Here is a 23,595-nt window from a genome sequence, read left to right as displayed (position 1 = left end):
TTTTCATTAATCTTATCAACCACCATTTTTTTTTTTGCCACGCACTATCTTTAATTTTCGATTTTTTGTCCAAGAATAAAAGGTTAATTCGTCATTATGGACAGATGATTGAAAATTTTCCTACTAACTATTGGTATTAATTAGTGTGCTTCTTGAATTCCATCCGTACTTACAGATTTCAACTCTTTTGAGAAAAAAGAGGGGGGGGGGGGGGGGGGGAAGTTGGAGGGAAAAAAGAAGATAAATGATCGTTACATAATATTCTTTATCGGTTTCTGATCTTTGTTTATATCCAAAAAAGCAATTTAATTACTTAGGGGTGTTCATGGTTCGGTTTGAATCGGGTTTTTCCTAAAAAGAAACCAAATCAAGTAAGTCGGTTCTTTAAATATTGGAACCAAATCAAACCAATTAAGTTAGTTTTTTATGGATTCGGCTTTTGTTGATTTTTGTCGGTTTTTCGGGTTTTTCGGCTATTTATCAAAAAAATTCTTAAATATGAGACATACACTACCAAACACATATTTCGGCGACTACATTTTCAACGTAACACTATAAAAACCAATTATTTTTAGAGAAATCTATCATTTACCAAGATATATTGATGATAATTGAATCAAATACTAGTGATGAATAATTTAAGTACTCAATTAAAATCGTTTATTTTTAACATGAAATAAATTCTTGTACTTATCAAAAAAAAAACTATCAAACAAACTAGAATGTAAAGGCAAAGAATTAGATTATTATAATAGCAAAAAACTAGTCTAAAAATATAAACGACTAATATGTACCATAAAATTTTAGAAACTTTATATAAAAATATACATATATACATAGGTCTAATGGTAGAGAAGAGGGGTTGCTCTGATGGTAAGCAACCTCCACTTCCAACCAAGAGGTTGTGAGTTCGAATCACCCCAAGAGTAAGGTGGCGAGTTCTTGGAGAGAAGGATGCCGAGGGTCTATTGGAAACAACATCTCTATCTCATGGTAGGGATAAGGTCTGCGTACACACTACCCTCCCCAGATCCCAATACAGCATATCAACCTTCCACTTCCAAAAGTTCCTTTAAATGATCTAATAACAATTAAGATAATTACAATGTGGAAATATTTATCCTACTTGTATAGAATATATAGTAATAACAATAATAAGAATAAGTTATTAGCTATAACAATAATGATAGTTATGATAATAATTGTAATAATATGATAGCTAGAAAAATGTGGCTTTCTTCAAGTGGACTAGTCCAACACATTAGAAAATTTGCATTGGATTCCAATAGTCCTAGGATACTCAAATTGTACTCTTACTGTAAAGAAATAATAATAATAATATAGATAGATGAAAAATTAAATATTCCAATGAAACATGATCAAGCACTTCCATGTGCACTTTCTCCTACATACATTGCTAATTGCTTTGATTTTCATCCTATTCGACTATTACACAGATCCATTAGTTTAAGCAAAACACAAACACTTAGAGCTGATATATGAGAGAGTTAAGACTAAAGTGATCCCGAGTCCCGACCATGCCATTAGAATAGTAATTGTAATGAACTTATATTTCTTTGTGTGCGTGCCTCTTATGTTAGTTGAGTTAATACTTGAAGTGGCCAACACCATAATTTATATAGGACAGAGCACCAATCGTTTGGTTTGCAACCTTGTTATCTTTCTTCTAAAGTTGTATTGTAGTCAATTATTAGGACCTGACTAAGATAATCCTTGAGGAAGAAGAAAAAAAAATAGTCGAGTGAACGATTGGTGCTCTGTCCTATACAAAAGCAACAACCTGCGAGTGATTTTGACACAAATACAAAAACTTGATATTTAAGTGACTAAGAGCAGAGAAACAAACCCATTATCCACCGAGTTTCAAACAAGGATTTCTCGGTCATTTAAGAAAAAAATCTCTCCAAGTGACCGTCTAATTACAGTTGTACTGATGTATCTTACAAAAGAAGTGATAGAGACCGGTAAAATAGCAAATCTCAATCTAATTTTGATTTCAAGAATCCCATCAAATATCACTACCTCATCTTACCTGGCAAGTCCACTAATTGGATGTGACAGCTCTAAAAGATTATATCCAATAATAATGTGATTTGAAGATTCATAGTTCAAAGCCGAAAAAAGCGAAAATCATAAAGGTAAAACAATGAGATAATTCTTATGTCAAGCAAATCTAAAAAGAGGCCCGGTGCACGAATTCACGCACAGGATCCGGAGAAGGGTCACACCTCGAGGGATGTGATGTAGTCGGTCTACCCTAATACAAGCATCCGTGGCTGATTCTACGGCTCCAACCTATGACCTTAGGTCACACGGAGGCAACTTTACCGTTGCTCCAAGGCTCCTAGCAAATATATCTTCCATATTTAATTAACAAAATATGCAAAAGGTAATGCTGATCAAGTGCAGCTCCACAGTGCCACTATATCACCTTTAAAATCCTGAAAGGACATGTATTTCACTTGGCTTCTCTTTTCTTTTGAGGGGTGGAGAAGAGTTTTAGGGGTGAATTGTGGAAGTAGTGATTGCTGAGGAACTCAAGGAGAAACTGGTCTATTTATATAAACAACTTTACTAGTACATTTAGGAAGATTTACCTCATTCTTACACAAATATTATCGAGCTATATACATGAAGATATAACAAAAAGGGGTTGACAGCAGGCTATATGATCTTTAGAAAGTAAAAGAAAAGCATGAAATCCCAGTTTTCTTACAGAGGCCGCAAGAGAGGGTAATCCTCAAGGAGTTCTCGTTCTGATAATGTGTCGTTTTCGTTCTGTGGGGTCCATAAAATCTCAACTGCCTGCAACAAGTAAATATCAAAAATAAAAAAAACTAGAAGTAGCAGAAAACTTGTTGCTTCTGGTTGACCATTTCGTTTGCTTACTAGCGTTCTACTGGAAGGAATGGACGCAATCTTTTGCAAGGCTTCTTTCAAGTCTCCACTTCCATTAATAGTAGGCAATTTATAAACGCCTTCAGCAGCTACCAAGATTGTAACCTGAAATTGCACAAATGCAGAAAAGAATAATCATCGTGGAAAGAGAACATCAGATATATTCAACTAAAGGATGGATCATTAGTGTATAAAGCCAATGGCGAAAATTTGACTCCAGAAGAAAATGAAAGCGATATAGAAACTAAAACAGCAATTAAATGATAGAACAATAAATCCATTGCAGTGTATAGATCCTCTTGAAAATATTGAAGGTAGACATTTGTCTTTCACATCAAATGCAGAGATCTCAGTTTTTTCTTCTCGAGAGCGGCATCCAGATCAACAAAAGTCCACCTTGACATATCATTATGCCCTAAATAAGAAACAAAGATATATCTAAACAAAGATAATTCATTTACGATCCATGTTTTCTTTAATTGTTAAATCATTATTTTCCAACGACCTGCAAACTACAGAAGAGTTTTTACACTAGTCAGCAGCAAACATCAAGTATAAGAGGAAACTTCTTTCAGTAGATAAAATGGAAGAATCTTTGCGCTCGAAATATTTTTCACTAAGCAAATAAACGAGTATTCTCTTCATGCAACATCTACCAAAAGATAACTTGGCAAGTGTCATGCAGCGATGATGAAGGGGAAAAGAACCAGTCATATTAAAAGGAAATAAAGAAATCACAACAGATAAGGTTAAAGACCTACATCTCTATCCAATTCAGAGATGCCTATACAGAAAATCTTATAGCACACTTCTTTATAATCTAACTTATGTTATTCTCAATCTTCCTTTGGAGGTAGGGAGGATGTTGTAGTGCTATCGAAACTTAACCCTATAGTCCTAATACCAACAACACTAAGATAAGACCTTCCGACATTTAGAAAGCTTTAAGCTTTCCCTAATGGAACTTAGGAAGCCACATAAGCCAAAGCAGGCCTTCCCATTTTCCACAATTCAGCCCAAAAATACCTATAAAATTAAAATGGAAAGGCTATACAAGGTCATCCTTACCACTATGTATTCATTGCTAAATCCATTTGCCCTCTGGCTCATAGAGCTTTTCCGTTTAATGTTGTTCACATTCACAAGTGTCTCTTCATCAAATTTACCACGTTCCTCAATGGAAAGTTGATTGAATCGGTTCTCGCCTTCTTCCATGCTCCTCTTGACATCAACCTGCATGGCAGACACAACAAATATACTTAGTGGAAGGAAAAATGTGAGAGACCTTCCTGATATGCATAGGTGTGAAACTGCCAAAGTGGAGAGAGACAACAAACAAAGATACTTAAGAAACTTAACAGACTGGAAACCCACCTAATATATCGTGTTTGGATCCAAAAATAAAGATCATTAAAAGACAGCAATTTACTGTTACCAATATTCCCCAAATTATAGCAAAACGATCAGTTCTGATCTATAAAATTAAGATGAAGCAGCTTTTTCCCCCTTTATGTAACAAAACCAGACACACTTTCACGAAAACTAGCTCCAAATACTACCGATTAAAAAAAGACTAGCTCCAAATATCTAAAAGGAACTAGAAGGATCTTCTAGCCTAGCTGAAGAAAAAATAATCACTGATCCAGAAATCAAATTAATAACACAGATCGTCAACCAAATACTGAGAAAGAACTGTGATCCCTCAAGACAGCAAAAACCTTCGCCAATCATGATTATTATAAGAGAGAACCAAAAGTCTATGCTTATTCCATCCTTACTGCTTTGGTCATTATAAACTTCCCCCTAATTCTTCTCAGACACTGGTGCTGCAGCGCAGAGCAGTTCTAGAATAGCACAGTCAAGGTACTTGATAAATGTCGATGCTTGGACCAGACCTATACAGTTCAGCATATGTATAGTCCGGAAGTCGAAGGAAATATGAGATCTTAAAATAATTCATACAGGAGTTACTTCATTGCATTTGTACATTTCGCAAAAAACTAGAATATTAAGGTATTAAGTTTTCTATCTTGCACGGCTAATGCGTAGGTAAATATAGCAGCATATATGCACTAAAAATAAGAAGTCTTGGGCGTGATAAAAGCTTGTTCATATAAGGATTATGATTCTTTTTCACAAGTTATGAAACAAAAGCAAAATATTGCAACTAGAAATGAGAGGGACTCAAATATCGTGAAATTCTGATAAATGTATCAGAATTGTACTCAGCAGAAGGATACACCGAAGAAACAAGCACCAATATGATGAAACTAGAAGGACGCAACCATGATTACAAGGTTTCTCAAAGATGCAAGGGATGAATACCAGTCTACTTCTGATAGAATCAATGGCAGTAGATGAAATAATTAGGAGCTCATCCACGATATCATGATTTCTCTCACATTTTAGGTTGGACTACTGAAATTATCTGTCCAGAAACTAAGAGAGTAAAGAACTGTATTCTCCCTAGCCAACTAAAGCATACTTCTAATGCTTTTATTAGTTCATCATAATCATCCCATGTCTCTATGCATCTCGATATTGAAGACTAGTAACCAGATTTTGGTTGCCCGCCCACCCTAGTATCAATCAAACCAGAGATGCAAGAAGCCCCGAGGAGTCTTCTGGAATCCGCACCGCACACATTAATAGGCTAAAATCTTATCTTCCACTCACCGTTCTGAACTGGATGATATTCTTTGTGACTTTGCTTCTGATTTGGACATAATATATAGCTGACAGGATTTTGACATTTGTACATTGAAAGTACCTCCTTATGCAAATTAAGGACATGGTTTTTTAGCAGTTCCATGATTATGAGATTTTTAAGTCTCTCTTCCACAAAAAGGAGAGGAGGGCTAGGTGACAGAGATGGCAGAACGAGCTCAGTAAAGGATATCAATCAAGAAACAAGAGAGTGCACAAAGTCTCGTTGTTCTTTACAAAAATCTGAGCTCTACCAATACAAGATCATAAACCGAGATTTTATTGGACTTGATAATAGTGCATGACAACATTATTATATGAAGAGTCAAACATTTTTCTAGATAACAGCTTTTCCATATAGTACTTTTTCTGTAGTTTCGAAATAAGAAAATTTCATCTTCCAAAAATTAAGAATTGGTGTCAGAAAAGAGACATATAATTTGACCGTTTTACTTAGAACCCATTCATTCAATTTTTAAATGGACAGGCCCCAAACTTCACTTTAAAACCAGTTTTACGGATTTTAATTTTTAGCTGATTTAAAAAGTAAAACTATCATAAATTCAAGTCTGACTCGATCAAAATCAGGAGCAAAAATGAGAAAAGAACAAAGGGAACTGATGCTGTTGCAGAGAAAAAAAGGGACAAAAGTTCATTGTTATGTCACTACCACAATTTAAAACCACATCGAACAGCAGAAAGCAGCATAAAGGAAGTATTGCTTTTACTCACAGATGAATAAGCTGAGATGCAATAATCAGGGTGTCGAAGCAAAGCTAATGTTGTCTCTGCAACACGGAAACCCAAAATCGATCAGCTTATGTAAGAAATAAATAATCCCACAGGACACCAATAGAAAAATATAGCCAAATTTCTAGTCTTTAGATTAGAAGGTGTAAGCAATTTCAACAAGAAATAAAAGGATTGAAGCCAAAATTTAAACCAATCCCTACGGTTGTAACACCGTCAGATTAAATCTTGAAGGGAAAAAAAAAGTAAGTCTTTTCTGGACAACACCGTTGTAAAATAAAAAATTTAAAAAAAAAAAGTTTTTCTCGACCTAATAAGGAATTGGAATGAAAATACTGAGAAATCCAATGTAGGGAAGTTATTTTCACTCAAATAATCTACTACCCCCATAATAGCAGATTATAAAGTCCAGGATTCATGGAAAGATAAAGGCTTTTTTCCTTTTTGGTGGATGATACGAAAGAAAGAAATTGTATCAAATATAAATGCTATAAAGGATATGTGTGAAGGAACCGTCACAAGTGTAAGAGAACCATGGGAAGAAATCTATGTACTCCATAACCGTGAGCTTACACCACCCTAATTATGGATGAGCTAACCAATAGTATTCAAGATTGTCCTTTAGTGCATGCTATTTGCAAACAATATTGTGTTAATCGACGAAGCTATTAAAAGAGTCACCCAAAAGTTTGAGTTATGCTCTAAAGAGTAAGGATCTGAGGATAAGGAGAAGTAAGACAGAATATACACATTACAAGTTTAGCCTGCCTAAGAAGAATGAAGTTGAAGTAAGATCTGACAGGATTACCGCCTAAATACAAACAGTTCAGATATCTACGCTCAGTTCTTCAGGAGAATGACACAATAGATGAAGATATGATAAAAAAAAATGAGATAGGATGACTTAAATGGAAAGCTACAATAGTGTCATGCGATGACAGGATACCTATCAAAGTAAAATGTAAGTTCTATATAAAGTTTGGAAGACCAAGAATGTTATATGTAAGTAAACATTGGACCTCTATGTCCTAATATATCCACAAGATGAGTGTTGTAAAAATGTGAATTTTGAGATAGATGTGTAGTCATAAACAAGGTTAGACACAACTATAAATAATTACAAGCGATAGAAGGTGAAAGGAGGAAACGTAGAGAATACAATCACAGACAATGGCTTGAGATGGTCCCGTAATGTCCAACTTAGACATCTGAATGCAACAACATAGGTGTGAAATTAGGATGATTGAAGGTGTTAGAAGAGGGCCAAGTAGACCTAAAAATACAGACGGAAGCTATCCCAAAAAACCTACAATTTCTTGAAATTAATGCAGACTTAACAAAGTACAAAACACAATGAGAACAAAGTATCCAAATAAGTGATACCAACTAGTCCATATTAAGGTTTAGTCCTTGTTTGTACTCTAACATTAGGTCCGATTTTGCGAAGAATCTTTTTTATTTGATTAGACTTCTTTCTAATCATAACAAAAGAACTTGACTAGGGGCTTATAGTTGTATGTCAGTATAGATATAAATGTGAGATTAACAGAATCCCTTTTTTTGATCCTCTAATTTGTCTTTAAAGAAAAGTTATTATCAAGTATTGCAATGGAACAGCCCCAAATGGGCTGGAATAGATACAGGGATTCATTTAGCAAGCCCAACTAGTTCAAATTGAGGCACAGGTGTTGTATTATTCGTTTCTTCTCTTCTTTCCCTTTTGGGAAAGGGTGAGGTGAGGAAGGGGGAGAAGACATGTTGGACAAATTCAACAGCATTAGCAAAGATACTTTCAAATTTCTTCATCAATAAGAAAAATTTAGATAGAATATTGGTAACATAAAGATGGGAACTAGTCGTCATTCCTATATTTGCACACATACTATAGTTTAAAATATCTTTTTTTGGGCTTCAATCTGCACAAATAAGTTTTACCTGTCAACACATAGCTTAAACCCTCCGATGTGGATGTATCTGCCACTTCTGCAATCCGGTTGAGATCCTTTTGGAGTGATCTACCCAAGCCCAACAACCCAACCTTCAGGAAAAAGGAGAAAAGGCAGTTAAACACTAGAGAAGAAATTGTAAGAACAATGCAAATGCAAGGCAAACAAAATTTTCAGAAAAATGGCAACAACAGAGCACTATGACAAGAGCTCAACATACTGAATCAATAGTACTCAATCTCGCTACAAGAACCTTAGATACCAAGGTCATCATAAGCATGTCTGAGGAATTTAACAGTGGATACGCTGAACCAGGTACTGCAGATATTCCTTCTTTACTTCATTGGATATAGCATTACATCATTATGCCGTTACCAATAACCTTCCCAGTGCAGAGTTACACCTATCACTAATCTCAAATTTCTCCATAGAATTCAAGAGCAACTCAAAGCTCAAAACAACCATCCCAATTCAACTTCTTCTTCATTGCACATATAAGTAAACTGACCAATCACCCAAATGTCAAGAACTAAAGCAAACAACTTTTCACCACTAAACTAGGCAAGAATAATTACTACTTAATAACTTCACTAAAACTATAACCAACCAAAGGAAAGCAAATCTTAAAGTAACCTATGAAAAATAATGTTTTTCAACACTTTTACATGAAATTTGTGCTCTTTTACAATAACCACTAATATTAATCATGAAGATGAAAATGCTTTTTATGTAATCAGTTCAGCTAATTACCTGAAGCTTGAGAACACTAGTTTTGTCAGTAGCAGTAAGCACACTGCCCCCCTCGGACCGATCAGAGAGAAACCCAGAAACCAAAACAAAAGCAGCAAAACCCATCATGATAAGAAAGGCACTGGACCCAAACCCAAAACCAACAGCTGGGCCAACATAAACCCCACCACCACCACCAAACCCAAAAGGAGAAGGCGCATAATACGGAACTGAATACGAAAAACTAGGCTCTGCTCTCCTCGTAGAATACCCCCTCGACGAAGATGAAGAACCCCGCGAAGAAGAGAATGACTTGCCACCAATTCTCCCACCAGAAGCAGCCAATGCTGAATTTGGATCATACATCAATAACAACCCCACCAATACAGCCGCTACAGCTGGCTTCTGCAATGCTTTGATGGCTTTCATTACAGTTTTAACAACTTTATCAAATGGGGTTTCTTCGTTTTTCAATTCTAACCCGTTTTTATCATTATAGTTACCATTTTTATTGTTCTTGAAGAAGCATTTGACGGTCAGCTTGGAGGGTTTGGAGAGTCTTGAGGGTGTAAGCTTTTGATAATGGAGGAAACGGGTATACTGTATTGGGTTTGGATTATAAAACAAAGGGTTCCATTTGAGGTTTGACTCAGCCAAGAATGGAACAGTGGCCATGAATGAGCTAATTTTGTTGAATTGCAGGGGAATAATTAAGAGAGAATTTTGTGTTGGTTCAGAGTTTGTTTGAATTAGATATTTTTTTGCGGGGGTGAAAGAGAAGTGTGTGCAATGAAAACCAGAAGAAGGAAATCTAGGGGGTGGCCCAAGGGAAGGAGAAAGAATGGTGAGTTTTAGACCAACGTGTTGGGGTTGCGGGGTCTGAACGAGAGAACCTCATCTCTTAAGCTGGTGGTTGTTTTCACTTGAATTTTGAGCCTGTAAAATGAAGAAATGTTAAATTCGCATAAATATAATTATGAAACGTAGCAATTGCGGGTGTGTATATTTTGTTGTAAATTTAATCTTTTGCGTGTAATGTAAAAACAGCTTATAACTTAAATTCTTGATAAAAGCTTTTTAAAGATTGTAATCGTTTGCTTTACATAAAAATGGAATAGATGTTGGGTGTGTTTGGTACATGTAAAATGAGATGTTTTATCGCTTATTTTTTCATGTTTGATGGGTAAGTGAAAACCTTTTTTCGAAAAATATTTTCTAGTGTTTGGTTAGAAAGTAAAAAATATTTTTTAGGAAAATAATATTTTATACTACTCTCCTCACGTATTCTCCCAAGTCCCTTAGTTTCCTTGTGCTCATCCCCCCCCCCCCCCCAAACCCAAAACCAACCCAAATACTCAACATTTTCATAACTTTATTTTCTTCAAAAATTTAATTATTCTTTTAAAAATTCATACAAACCCAAAGGAATTAATGCGTTGCTTTACTTTTTTACGCAAAAACAACGTTAAAATTTGTGCTCCATAACTAAAAATAAATCTCTTTTTTTTGTTGAAAAAGAAAGTACTATTTCTACAACACGAAAATAAAGTATTTATTTTGTTGAAATGAAATAAAATACTTTTTCTACATCATGAAAAATAAATACTCTTTTTGTTGCAATAAAAAAAAATACTTTTTACTACATTGTTTTGTTGAAATGAAAGAAAATATTTTTTACTACATCATTTGTTGAAATGAAAGAAAATATTTTTACTACACAATGAAAATAAAGTAATTTTTTGTTAAAATAAAAAAAAATCGTGAAAAGAAAATACTCATTTGTTGAAATGAAAAAAAAATACTCTATCTATAACATGAAAAGAAAGTACTATTAATATTATTTATTATTTAGGGTGGGGTGGGTGTGGCGAGGTTGGGGTAGGGATTGGGGTGGGTGGAGTTGGGGTGAAAAAAATTGGGTGGGGGTGGTAGGAGTTGGTGGGGATAGGGAATGGGGGAGGTTGGGAAAGAGTTTTGAAAAATATTTTTCCTTATCTTATAGGAAAAACACTTTCCTCTAATTGGAGGAAAATGAGTTCATGAGAAAAATATTTTTCAAAATATTTAAGCCTACCAAATATGGAAAAATTTAAAAAATATTTTACGAAAATATTTTCCTTCGTACCAAACACACCCGTTATAGCTTGAGATGTTATGTTAAATATTGTGGAAAGAATAGTTTAGTTCATCCTATTCCATCTATGTAAAAGAATATACCTTTTAATCTTACCGATAGTTTATATATACATGTCGCGCACATAATCACTCACAAATTCAGTATCTTTAAATTATGAGTGTTGAACTATTTTTAATTTGTAAATTATTATTGCAAATAAATGCTCACGTAATATATTTATATGAGTTGTTAGCTTTTCTGTATAAATAATAGTATGTGGATCCAAAAGTAATGGGTGCTTGAATATCCATAACCCATAACATACATCGGCAATAACTTATAAATGAAAAGAGAAAGATGAATATTAAGAGTTCAAAAAGTAAGAGAATAAGTATTGTAATTATACGATAATAGCACAACTAAATAATCTAAAAGAATTGAATACATTTGAGCCAACAATTTTGTTATTAATAGGATATATGGTTAGAGAATTAGCTCTAGCATACATGGCATAAGCAAGGGATGCCAAGAGGATTGCTTACCATATTATTGTCCCAATGGGATCTAAAGCGTGGGAACTAGAAAATTTAGGTGTGTATTGAATAGTGTCTGTCAAACTTAGTAGTAATAAAATATTCTGCCTTAAGTATTAATTATTTTTTTTGGGTAACAATGTAAAATTACCATTGACATAAAAAACAATTACACTTTATAAGGCAACCTTAATCTGACCACAAATCAAGGCCCAACTCCACAATATCTAGGTACAAAGTAACCGTTAGATAAAACTCCTACACCTATAGGTTTTCTTTGACATCCTCGTATGATCTACTCTCTCTGCAATTTTCCTCTTAATTTGTGTCACTATCTCTAATCTATGTACATTTTTCCTTTGAAAATTTTTAAAATTCTGAGCTCTCCAGGTGTGGTATATCACTGCTCCATTGATTGCTGCTATCACCTCTTTTTTAAACTGCTTCCAGTGCTTTCTTTTATCATTTCCAGCATCAGCTTGAAATCTCCTTCTTGTACAGACTATCCTATCCACTGGTTGATCTTTTGTCTAACTGCTTTGATCCAGCCACAGTCGACAAACAAATGCTCCTTTGTTTCCAGTTGCTCCTCTTCGCATAAGGTGCAATTTATGTTTTCCACAGGAATTTGCATCCCTATTAGCATGTCTTTGGTAAGTAGTCTCCCTTGAATTGCCAACCACATGACAAATCTGTATCGAGGTAGAGCCACAGTAGTCCATACCAAGTCTGTTGTCTCTAAACGTGGTCGCTAATTTATCATAGCAAGATAACTGTTAGTTATAGAGTAGCTACCTCCTGAAGTTAGGTTGTATCTGTCTTGTGAATACCATCCTTGCATCTCTCCTTTTAGTGAGTTTAACTTCCTCCAATACCAACTACTATCCATAGGAGTCATATGTGTCCAAATATTATGATCAACTTTTATGTATACACCATGAACCTATCGCACCCAAAGGGACTCTTTGTTCATTACCAATTGCCACAATAACTTTCCTACTGATGTCATGTTCTATATTTTACATCCTTTCACATTCAGACCTCCAAGTTTCTTTGGGCGGCAGACTTTCTCCCATGCAACCAATGCTACTTTCTTCTGACCCTCAGTCTTCCCCCACAAATATTCTCTACACAATTTATCCACCTCTTTTAATACACTTTGGGGTAAAATAAAGACATCCCCCCAGAAACTATGTATAGAAAAGAGCACTACATTAACAATTTGTAATCTCCCCCGCTTAGGACAACTACTTAGAACAGGTGACAATTATCATATGTGTGATCTTCCTTATCACCAGTTGGCAATCAATCGTGTTCTATTTTCTTGGTGATAAAAGTAAGCCTAAATACCTGATAGGAAATGTGCCCAGTGCAAATCCTGTATTTGCCAACAACATGCACATCACTCATTCTTCTACTCCAGCTAGAAACAAGCTAGATTTTTCCATATTGGCAATTATGCCCGAGACTTTGCTGAAGTGATCTAATGCTTCCATGACTCTATTTACTAAGTTCTTAGTACCTTTACAAAAAATTATCAGATCATCTGCGAAGATGAGGTGTGTCAGCTATAACTCTTTGTACATAGGATGGAATCTAAAATCAGGCAACTTGCTGATAGTCTTCAAAGTTCTAGAGAGGTATTCCATAACTAAAACAAATAACAAATGAGAGATTGAATCTCCCTATCTCAATCCTCTTTTCCCTGCAAAGTAGCCATGCCCTTCTCCATTTATCTTTACTATGAACATAGTGGTAGTCACATATACCATAATCTATTGTATGAATCTGTCAGGGAACCCAAAACCTATCAATACTTCCTCCAAGATTTTCCAGCTCACCATGTCATAGGCTTTCCTAAGATCTATCTTCATTAAGCATCTTGGAGATGTTTTCCTGTTGTAATGCCTTGGCAGGTCATTACAAATTAGCACATTGTGCATCATAGACTTACCTTGAACAAAAGCTGATTGGATAGCTCACACTATATGGTGCACTGTTAGTTTTAGTCTCTCACATATCATTTTGAAAATGCTTTTATAAATGACATTACGGCAAGCAATATGTCTATATTGAGTTGCATTTTCTAGTACTTTCACCTTAGGAAATAATGCTATATTAGTTGAGTTTATTTGCCTCAACATCTTTCCAGTTTGGAAAAATTACAACACAGCATTAGAAACATTTCTTACTATTATTGACCAAGCTGATTTATAGAATACACTCCCAAAGCCACCAGGACCAGGGCTCTTATTGTTGTCAATTTAAAACACAACATGTTTAACTCCTTTCTAAGTAAATGCCTTCATTATCTCCAGTTGTTGATTCACTGATATCAACGGACCATTATCTAATATCCATTTAACTGCATGTATCCTACCATTGGGTTTCCTCCCTAGTAGTTCTTCATAATAATTAACAAACATACCAGCTATGGTATCAACGTCAGTTTGCCAATTGCCACTGTTGTCTCTAAGTTGTATAGTTGTTTGCTTTAGCTTCCGATGCTTGATGACCGAATAAAAGTATCTGGTATTGTCATCACCCAGCTTGATATGTGTTGCCTTGCTTCTTTGTTGTATAAACATCTCAGCTAAATATGAAGATTGCATAAATCTGTAATAAACTTCACTTTCTGTTTGTTGATACTCTAGATTTGATGGGCTCCTTTGAAGTTGGACTTTTGCATGTTTTAGTATCATCTTATTCTCATTTGCTTCAGTAATAATATTATGAAAATCCTAAAAATTCAAGTCTTTTAGCTTTCTCTTTAGTGCTTTCAACTTCCTAACTACTGCAAACATTTTGCTAGTTCCAGCCTTCACTAACTCTAGACAAGAATTGTGAGTGCTGAGACCACACATTGCAAAATTGGAAAGATCTTTTGCCTCTCTGCCTATCAGTGGTTAAGAACACTTTGGCCGGGAAATTATCACTTTTTTCTTCTGGAAAGAATCTGGCTGCACAATCTGGCATAGTGTCAAACCATTTTTCATTCATGAATATCCAGTCAATTTTTGAAAATATTCTTTGCTCATCATGTTTGTCACTCTAAGTATATTTGTTACCCTGTGCAGGGAGTTCCAACATGCCACATACAATTATACAGTTATTAAAATCTACCACATCAGCCAAAGTCACTTCGTTTCCTCCAATTTTATCCTCAACACTCAGTATTGAGTTAAAGTCCCCCAAAACCAACCAAGGCTTCGTGCATGTCCTCCTATGAATGACTAGGTCCTCCCACAAACTTTTTTTCTCCTCTTTTGTATTAAAAGCATATACAAAATATTACCTCAAAGGATAACTTGAGTGGGAAACTCAACACTTCGCAAGTAATCAACTGAGTTGACTTGTATTTCAACACAATCTGGTAGTAATCTGGCCTCCAGGTGACCCAGATTCTCCCATTATAGTGACAGTCCAAATTAGTAATATATTGCCACCCTGTAAACAATTTATCTGTTATTCCCTCCATCTTCTCCTTTTTTATTTTGGTTTCTAGCAGGCCAATCAAGCCTACTTTTTCCTCATTACAAAGGAGTTTCGCCTCAATTTGCTTATTAGGGACATTTAGCCCCCTAATATTCCAGCTTAATAAACTAATCATTCACACTATATGGAATAGTTATTCCACCCACCTTATCACCTACTATCCCTTCCTATTTAATGTTTCATATTTGTGCAAAATATAGAATGGATTAGATTTTTTCAGTTGCACATTCTGCTTTGGAATATTTTTGCCAAACTTATGTGGAGTTTTCCAACCTAATGTCTCCCCTCTTTCCTTTGCTGCATTTTGATCTCTATCTTCATTCTGTTGTGGTATGCTTGATGTAGTTCTAGGAAATGTATCCTTTATTTTTGTGGAAGCTTGCTGGTCCTCATGCCTTTTACCATTTTTCATTTGAGATTGTTTTCCCTCACGTGTTACCATTTGGCTTATCATTATTCTCATTTGTTGGTACCTTTTTTTTTAGTCTACATACTACCTCATCATGACCATATTTAGCACATGGGCACATAGAGTTGGTTTCCAATCATAACTTACCCTCTGCTCTATTATTCTGCCCTTTTCATTCCTAAACTTCACCACATCTAGTAGTTTAGCACCAATTTCCACTTCCACTAGTAATCTAGCAAAATTCAGCACATTCCTTTCTCTCTGTATTTTGATCTACCATCAATGGTTTACCCACCAAACTTCCTATCTTACTCAGTCCCCTTGGGCTCCAATGTTTGAAATCCAAACCTGACAATTTAATCCATATTGGTACAGTTTGTAATTCCTCTCGTGTGAACTCTAGCTCAGGTGTCCAAGCCTTAACAATAAAAGGCTTATTATCAAAATGGTAGATACTCCCTTCGATAACCTCCTGCTTACCCATTATTGTGTTAAATCGTACCACAATTACTCTATTTTTCAACATTGCAATCCTATCAATACTTAGTTTACCACATAGCCTTTGAATGTAACCTTGTATCACTGAAAATTGAGGGTGAGCCTCTAGGACATAGCAAATAACTGCATTCCCCCAATATTCTACTTCTGTTTTGATATCATCTAGTTCAATTTCATCAAAAGCTGACTCACCGTGAGATTTAGGCTGCACATACTCCAATTTGTACCCAACATTTGAAATTTTTTGTAATATCGAAGTTGTCCCATACTGAGCTCTTCCTCCCCTGCAATTCTGTCGCCTCTTCTATTTCATCAACCCATGATTTTCTTCCATTGTTCACATGTACAGATTGATCACTGGTCATAGAGGCTTGCACCTCATTCCACAATTGAATTGCTTCGATTTGCTTGAGATTCTCATTCTCGTTGCTTTTCGCTACTGTTCCATTGAAATTAGGGCTCAATTGCGTTTCACTCGGCGTTTCTTTATCTAACTACTTTGTCCTTTGTTCCTCGTCGAGCATTGCTTTGAGAAGCAACTGATTCTCTCGCCATTAAAGCTTTATGAGATGAGATACGAGCTCTCTTACCCATGGTTAGGGCTGCTTATCGGGCGGATTAGGCGGTTATATACTTTTAACGGTTCAGCTTATCGGTTATCGGCTTTTAAATATATTAATCCGCTAGCCACCCGATAAGATATCGGGCGAATTGATATCGGTTTAGCTATTATCGGGCGGTTTATCGGCCTAGTTCAATCTGTATTATAGAGGACTATTTTGGTCCTTCATGTTACAGCCTATTAGTTGTTACACCAAAATTAATACCTCTAAACACTAGAGAAATCTGCTAGTGCCCACTGACGCTGCTTTTAGTTCACTACAAAATATTAGAGCAATGGATGCAATTGCACATGACGCACATACCATTTTCATACAGATCATATCAATACTAATTTAATATGTAAAGACCTAGATAAAAAATATCTAAAGGTAAAGCTGTAAAGATATTTAATTTACACATGCTTAAATCATTATTTGCTAGTACGTGATTAATCCATACACAGAAATAACAAATAGTACAAAACTTTATACACATATTTACGCATGCTTATTAATCAATAATTTACTATCCATATATAATAACCACTTGAAATCTTAACTGTTTTATAATAATGATGAATGAAGATTCTATTAACACTTAACACTTTCTAACATGGCAATTAGCCTATTCCACTTGTCAAAATGAGTCCAGAATATAACTAGAGATAAAATGGAAATTTAGACATAAACTCTATAACAATTGGAGACATCCACAAAATACAACTGCTGCAACTAACGCCTTACAGTGCTTCAATTTCTGCAGCTTCAAAGTTCAAACAACAACCTAAGAGTCTTTGGAATCACTCTGCAATGGTAGAACCATTTGCATTATTAATAGCATTCAAGAAATAACAAACTGCTAACATCCAACAACCTAGCACTATATAACTCAGATGGTAGCAGGCTTGAAATATGACAGCTTGAGGGCATAATGAGTTTGCAAATACACCTGAAAATTTGAGCTAATTAGTAGAATTATATAAGCTGTTGATCTAAAAATTCATGTTTGTTGTTATTATATTAACATATTAATTAACATTGTATTACAATTCGAATTCTTATCAGATATATTAACACTACACGTCAATTACGGAAGGGTCTTTTCCATCGCTGGCTAAATCTGAAGAAAACAAATTAAAATAATGAGTCGTGTGATAAATATAAGCATATCCACAACACTTATATACAACAAATATAGTAGCAATATTATTACCTTGTTCAAGCTGCTCGATTTTATCAATATCTTCCTTAACACTAACAAGTTGTTTTAATTTTTCATTTCGAAGCCAATCTTGAAGACACACTAGAGCTTGCACCAATTTAGGAGTTAATGAACTCCTAAATGAATCAAGAAGGCGCCCTCCCGTACTAAACGCGCATTCGGATGCCACGCTTGAAACCGGAACCGCTAATACATCACGAGCCATCTCCGCAAGAACAGGAAATCTAGATGAGTTCAATTTTCACCAGAGAAGAACATCAAATTCTTTAGTGTCATCCTCAGTTTCTTCACCAAAATATTTATCTAACTCTGTTTTAGTATCCACACCTCCACTCCCACTTTTATATTTTTTTATATCTTGCATTACTGATTCCAAAAATCCTGTATTTTGGGTGCTTACTTGACTGTCAGAAAGCCTGAAAGTAGAAGTGTCCAATGAAGAACAATCTGAAGATGAAGCAAGCACGACACCTTTTGAGCTGGACTTTACATACTCACAAAATAATGAAGTCATGTACTTCTTCACTTTTGCTTGTATAGTTGCCCCGGATCTTCACCAAACATCTTTACAAGTGCATAACTAACTGACTCGAGCTTGTAACGTGGATCCAAAATACATGAGATAAAAATTATCTTGTTCATTTTCCCTGGATCACCCCAATACTTATTAAACTTTTCCTTCATCTTCTTTGCCATTTCACTTAAAACCGTATCTTCATTTGCTATCAATTACTTCAAATAAATAGCAACCGCACAAATTTCAAGAAAATAAATATTCGATGTAACATAATGTGATCCAGATATTTTCAAAGTAAGAAGATAGAAGATTTCAAGAAACTTTATAATTCTTTTTACATTCTCCCAATCACTACTCAAAAGTTCACCTGTAGGAATTACAACTTCAATATAAGAATGCTCAAGATAATGTCTTAGGCCAATTTCACTAGATGCATAATGTGAAAATGTACTTTCAAATTCAACAGCCCTACGCAATATCAAGTAGGTGGAATTCCACCTAGTTGGAACATCCCAGCACAAAGTTTTTTTATAATTGAGTTGTTCATCATCAAAACATTCTTGAAACCTCTTCAACCTCGCAGGAGACTGCCTAACATATCTCACTGCATGCCTTACACGTTCAATAGACACTGAAGATTCTTTTAAACTATCCTGGACCACAAGATTCATGATGTGAGCCATACATCTCACGTGAAGGTGATTACCGTTCATCAAATTAGTTCCCATTTTTGTTAATTGCTTAGACAATTCTTTTACTATCACATCATTGGAGCTTGCATTATCAACTGTGACAGTGAAGATCTTATTTATCCCCCACTCACGTAAGCATCTACCAATACCATTTGCCATATCTTCGCCTTTATGACTAACAATAGGGCAAAAATTAATTATTCTTTTATGCATATTCCATTCAATATCAATACAATGGGCAGTGATACACATATAATTGATTCTTTGTATAGAAGTCCAAGTATCGGTGGTAATACATACTCTTTGTTTCGTTTCTATAAAAGACCTCTTCAACTTTTGTTTTTCTTCATGAAAAAGATCAAAACAATCCCTAGTTACAGTACTACGGGAAGGGATCCGAAAATAAGGTTGCGCCACTTTCATAAAGTCTCTAAAACCTTCTTTCTCAACAAAGCTGAAAGGAAGCTCATCAACTATTACCATACGACATAACGCCTTCCTACACTCTTCTTGATCAAATTTCCAAGTAACAACAGCTACGTCACCCTGACTACCCCCCGGAACAGATTGAAAACCTAAATTTGATTGTTTTTTATCAACAATAGCAGAGAGTTTAGGACATTTAAACATATGAGAAAGAAGTGTCGACGTACCGTCTTTGGTCTTAAAACAATACTCAATAAAGCAATAGTCACATTTAGCTTTTGTACTCCCTTCGGAAGTAATAATTTATGTAAAATGATCCCACACAATAGACTTTTTTTTTCCTTTTTTTGGTTATATTTGACTCCGTTGTTTCAGTTTGGCTTATTGCATTTGAATTAGAAGCCCCACTTTCATCCATCATCTTATCACTTTGTATATTTTCTGCCATGCTATGAGTCACTACAACAAGAAAAGAAAAGGAATGAAAATAACCATTTCCTTAACAGATATTTAAACAAAAACTGTCAAAATTGATCTCAAAACAGTACAAGGCAGAGAAGGCAACGGTTGGAATTTCAACAAGAAAAGAAACTTACCATCTGCTGCTCTGGGCTCTGGCTATGACAACAGGGAGAGGCGAGACGACGAGTTGGCGAGAGGGAGAGGCGAGATAGAGAGGCGAGTTAGCGAGAGGGAGACAATGAGTTTGCTGCTCTGGCTGCTCGGTGTAATACTGAAATTAACACTTTTAGATGTTAGGGTTTCTATTTTCTAATGTCTCAAATCTGAGTGCCTAATAGAGTATTAGTAAAGAAGGGTACTGGACAAGTGGACAACTGTAAAGAAACACTTTTAAGTTTTAACACTTTTGCTTGTATAATGCCACGGCCCACGATAAGAAAGGGATTTTTATTACTTATTTAATATACATATTATATATATATATATTCTTAACTGGTTAACGGATTATCCGTTAAAAAAATTGAATAATCCGTCCCCAAACCGATAAGCCGTTAATAAAAAAAATTCAATCTGTTCCCCATCCGTTAAACCTTTAACCCGATACCAATAAGCCATTAAGCCATTTTTGCGGTTCGATTTTCGGTTTCGGTTCGATTTTGAACACCCCTACCCATGGTAGGCACAAGTTAAGCTAACTTGCACCGAGAAAGAAGATAGGTCATTCAAAAGCTAAGTAATAATTGTTAATAATTAAAATTACAATAAATTTTAAGAGATTATAGAAAGTGTTTTGCATTATCAAACTAGGGGTTCTTCATCTTTCACGTGCAAGTCAGATGCTAAGAGTTATATTTGATAGACAAAATTAGACTATTCACAAAGATATGCAATAATTTTGGCAAAAACTATATTTTTATTATCGGATTGTCTGAAACGATTGGTGCAAAACTGTAAATGACCAAAAGAAAGTAGAAAATTAAACTTTTGAAAAGAAGAATTAACTTAAATAGTCGTTGATCAAACCACTTGAACTAAAAATAATTGATAGATATATAATGTAAATATAATTTATGTATAATATGTGTATACAACAATAACAACAACCTAGTATAATCCCACAAGTGGGGTATGGGGAGGGGAGGATGTACGCAGCCTTATCCCTACCCTAGAAGGGCAGATAATATATTTAGAAAGCTCAAACCAAGATAGCAATAGAGACTACGAAAGAAGTACATATAGCAAGTATCAACAATACAAAGGTATGTAGTGATAGCAAACTATGGAAGTACTTGTGGCAAGTAATAACACTACACGATATGCGATAATAGCAAACTAAGGAAAAAGAAGTACCATACTAACACTAATACTATTGAAATAATGAAAACAAGGAGAAATACTCGGCTACTCACTAACCTTATATCATAATCCTCAACCTCCAGCACCCTTCTATCAAGAGTCATGTCTTCGGTCAGCTCAAGTTGCGGCATGTCCCGCATGATCACTTATCCCCAAGACTTCTCTGGCCTACCTCTACCCTTCCTCTTAACCCCAAGGCTAACCTCTCACACCTCATGACTGAGTCATCTGTGCTTCTCCTTATAATCATGTATAATTAATATGTACCAGCAAAAAAAAAAAATAATAATAAATATATATATATATATATATATGTACCAGCTAAAAAAAGTAAATAATGAATATGAGGCTATTTTATGTAAAGATTCCAAAAAGAAATCAAATTAGGGCATTGGAAATCAAAAGAACCGACCCGGACAATCGGGGCCAAGAACCAAGTTAGGGCAATACTATCGTATATATAAAATCTAGGGTTTTAGATATCTCCTCCCTTCTCTCTCACTGCATACATCGCTACTGCCTCACTCTTAAGATATAAAATTGAACAAGTAAATATCTTTAGTCATGTAAGTCTAATTCATATAAAATTGAACAAGTAAATATCTTTAGTCATGTAATCCTATTACTTTAAGATATACTTCTTAAAAAATCTTATTACTAATTTAATTTAAAAACGTGTTATAATGTCCTATTACTAATTTAATTTGAGAATGAATTATATTGTCCAAATCCATTTAGAAAAAAAGCAGAGCCTATATTATTATAAATACACAAATACAATATTAATATACCAAAATAACCCTAAAATATTAAACGGAAGAACTCATAGGGAAAGGGCATAAATGTAATAACTTATTTTTTGGACTACAATACCTTCTATGCTAATTTTTAATATTTAATATTTTAAAATTAATAAAATTTGTTTATTAAATTATTAGTAAAAATATGTAGGAAGGTTTAATAAAATCAATTTAATCAGAATCCGCCATATTGACAATACATTACCACTCTATAATGTCAAATACCAAAACAAATAAAAAAATATTAATGCCCAAAAGTCACATGCCTTTCTTGGTTGGACCAATCCAACCGGCGATTTCCGACAAGTCTTTCTGAATTGGAAGAGTAAGAAGCAGAACTAGAAGAAAACTTTCTTAATGGACTACATAAAGAGTTATAATTGAGAAAAAAATACCCCCACGATAATATATTTTTATATTATATTTGAATTATGTTCTTACTCAAATAATATTTTTTTAATCAATTTTCCATGTAATATTAAAAAATATCCAATTATTAAACAACAACTAAGAAAATATTTAAGAATATAAATGTGTGAGAAACAGGAAAAGCTGGTAGGTACGAGTTAATACCACTAATGATTCTATAGACATAAAAATCTAAAAATGAAATGTCATATCAATCTTTTATTCTTTGAAAATAAAATTTATAGTGGATAAAATTATAATTAAGATTAAATATTCAAAACAAGAGATGAACTAATATTAAGATCTTAATTAAAATAGAATAAATTATTTTTATGTCAAAATTAAATAATTAATTATTTAATTAATTATTGTCACAACCCAAACTCCCTCTGTATAACGTCGTGACGGCACCTAGTCTCTACGACTAGGTAAGCCTAATAAATTACGGAAAAATAATAATAATAGAAGCAAAACTAAATAACTAACTGCATTAGATACTGAATAACCAATAATAATGCCGCTCGGCATATACAATAACCAAAACACTAGACATACACAGTTTTCCAAAATCCGGAACATCATAAGTTACAAGCTACAAAAGAAAACTAGAATCTCTATACACTAGAGTTTAATAAAAGAAATACGGGAAGTATATGACATAGAAGAGAATAGAGGGGGGCTCCGAGGTATGCGGACGTGACAGATATACCTTGAAGTCTCCGTACAACAACAAGCACTCTCAGCTAGTAGTGGGGCTAATAAGAAGTACATGGATCTGCACACAAAACATATACAGAAGAGAAGCATGAGTACACCACAACGGTACCCAGTAAGTGCCAAGTCTAACCTCGGTAGAGTAGTGACGAAGTCAGGTTCGGGCCCTACTAGTATATAATAATAAGACATATGATATAATAAACATGAAGTAAAAACGGAGAAGACAACAACAAGTATTCACAAAGCAATAACAATACCACACAATTATATAACAACATGGGCGCTCCCAAGA

At 34.6% G+C, this 23,595-nt stretch overlaps 3 protein-coding genes across 3 annotated transcripts; all 3 read right to left on the bottom strand.

Moving 5' to 3' along the window:
* Positions 1–2,558: 2,558 nt before the first annotated feature.
* LOC104116092 (FLUCTUATING-LIGHT-ACCLIMATION protein 1, chloroplastic) lies at positions 2,559–9,929 on the bottom strand. The gene is made up of 6 exons (XM_009626888.4): positions 9,072–9,929; positions 8,311–8,413; positions 6,358–6,413; positions 3,988–4,152; positions 2,911–3,024; positions 2,559–2,826 (listed from the first exon to the last, which is right to left on the bottom strand). The coding sequence occupies exons 1-6, from the start codon at positions 9,723–9,725 to the stop codon at positions 2,734–2,736; spliced, it is 1,185 nt and encodes a 394-aa protein (XP_009625183.1). The 5' UTR covers positions 9,726–9,929; the 3' UTR covers positions 2,559–2,733.
* A 5,906-nt stretch (positions 9,930–15,835) lies between these two features.
* On the bottom strand, positions 15,836–18,130 carry LOC138905793 (uncharacterized). The gene is made up of 3 exons (XM_070194310.1): positions 17,917–18,130; positions 16,371–16,540; positions 15,836–16,306 (listed from the first exon to the last, which is right to left on the bottom strand). The coding sequence occupies exons 1-3, from the start codon at positions 18,128–18,130 to the stop codon at positions 15,836–15,838; spliced, it is 855 nt and encodes a 284-aa protein (XP_070050411.1).
* A 36-nt stretch (positions 18,131–18,166) lies between these two features.
* On the bottom strand, positions 18,167–21,509 carry LOC138905788 (zinc finger BED domain-containing protein RICESLEEPER 2-like). The gene is made up of 4 exons (XM_070194306.1): positions 21,436–21,509; positions 18,810–19,309; positions 18,452–18,647; positions 18,167–18,341 (listed from the first exon to the last, which is right to left on the bottom strand). The coding sequence occupies exons 1-4, from the start codon at positions 21,507–21,509 to the stop codon at positions 18,167–18,169; spliced, it is 945 nt and encodes a 314-aa protein (XP_070050407.1).
* Between the last annotated feature and the right edge of the window lie 2,086 nt (positions 21,510–23,595).

The sequence above is a fragment of the Nicotiana tomentosiformis genome, chromosome 1, assembly GCF_000390325.3.
Source record: "Nicotiana tomentosiformis chromosome 1, ASM39032v3, whole genome shotgun sequence".
Lineage (NCBI taxonomy): Eukaryota > Viridiplantae > Streptophyta > Magnoliopsida > Solanales > Solanaceae > Nicotiana > Nicotiana tomentosiformis.
The sequence above is the reverse complement of the archived record's forward strand: the minus strand, read 5'-3'. Positions and strand labels throughout refer to the sequence as shown.

Excerpts from the sequence above, each read along its gene's own strand:
- LOC104116092 (XM_009626888.4), bottom strand. The coding sequence starts at position 9,725 with ATGGCCACTGTTCCATTCTTGGCTGAGTCAAACCTCAAATGGAACCCT. Across the intron at positions 8,414-9,071 it reads CTAGTGTTCTCAAGCTTCAG|GTTGGGTTGTTGGGCTTGGG; the intron begins GTAATTAGCTGA and ends TTTTTCCTGAAG. Across the intron at positions 2,827-2,910 it reads TTCCTTCCAGTAGAACGCTA|GCAGTTGAGATTTTATGGAC; the intron begins GTAAGCAAACGA and ends TACTTGTTGCAG.
- LOC138905793 (XM_070194310.1), bottom strand. The coding sequence starts at position 18,130 with ATGGCTCGTGATGTATTAGCGGTTCCGGTTTCAAGCGTGGCATCCGAA. Across the intron at positions 16,541-17,916 it reads AATCGAGCAGCTTGAACAAG|TAGCGAAAAGCAACGAGAAT; the intron begins GTAATAATATTG and ends TCAATGGAACAG. Across the intron at positions 16,307-16,370 it reads TGCAGGGGAGGAAGAGCTCA|CCTAAATCTCACGGTGAGTC; the intron begins GTATGGGACAAC and ends GAGTATGTGCAG.
- LOC138905788 (XM_070194306.1), bottom strand. The coding sequence starts at position 21,509 with ATGCCGCAACTTGAGCTGACCGAAGACATGACTCTTGATAGAAGGGTG. Across the intron at positions 18,648-18,809 it reads TGAAGTTGTAATTCCTACAG|CAAATGAAGATACGGTTTTA; the intron begins GTGAACTTTTGA and ends AGTAATTGATAG. Across the intron at positions 18,342-18,451 it reads GGGCAACTATACAAGCAAAA|GCTTTCTGACAGTCAAGTAA; the intron begins GTGAAGAAGTAC and ends TTCTACTTTCAG.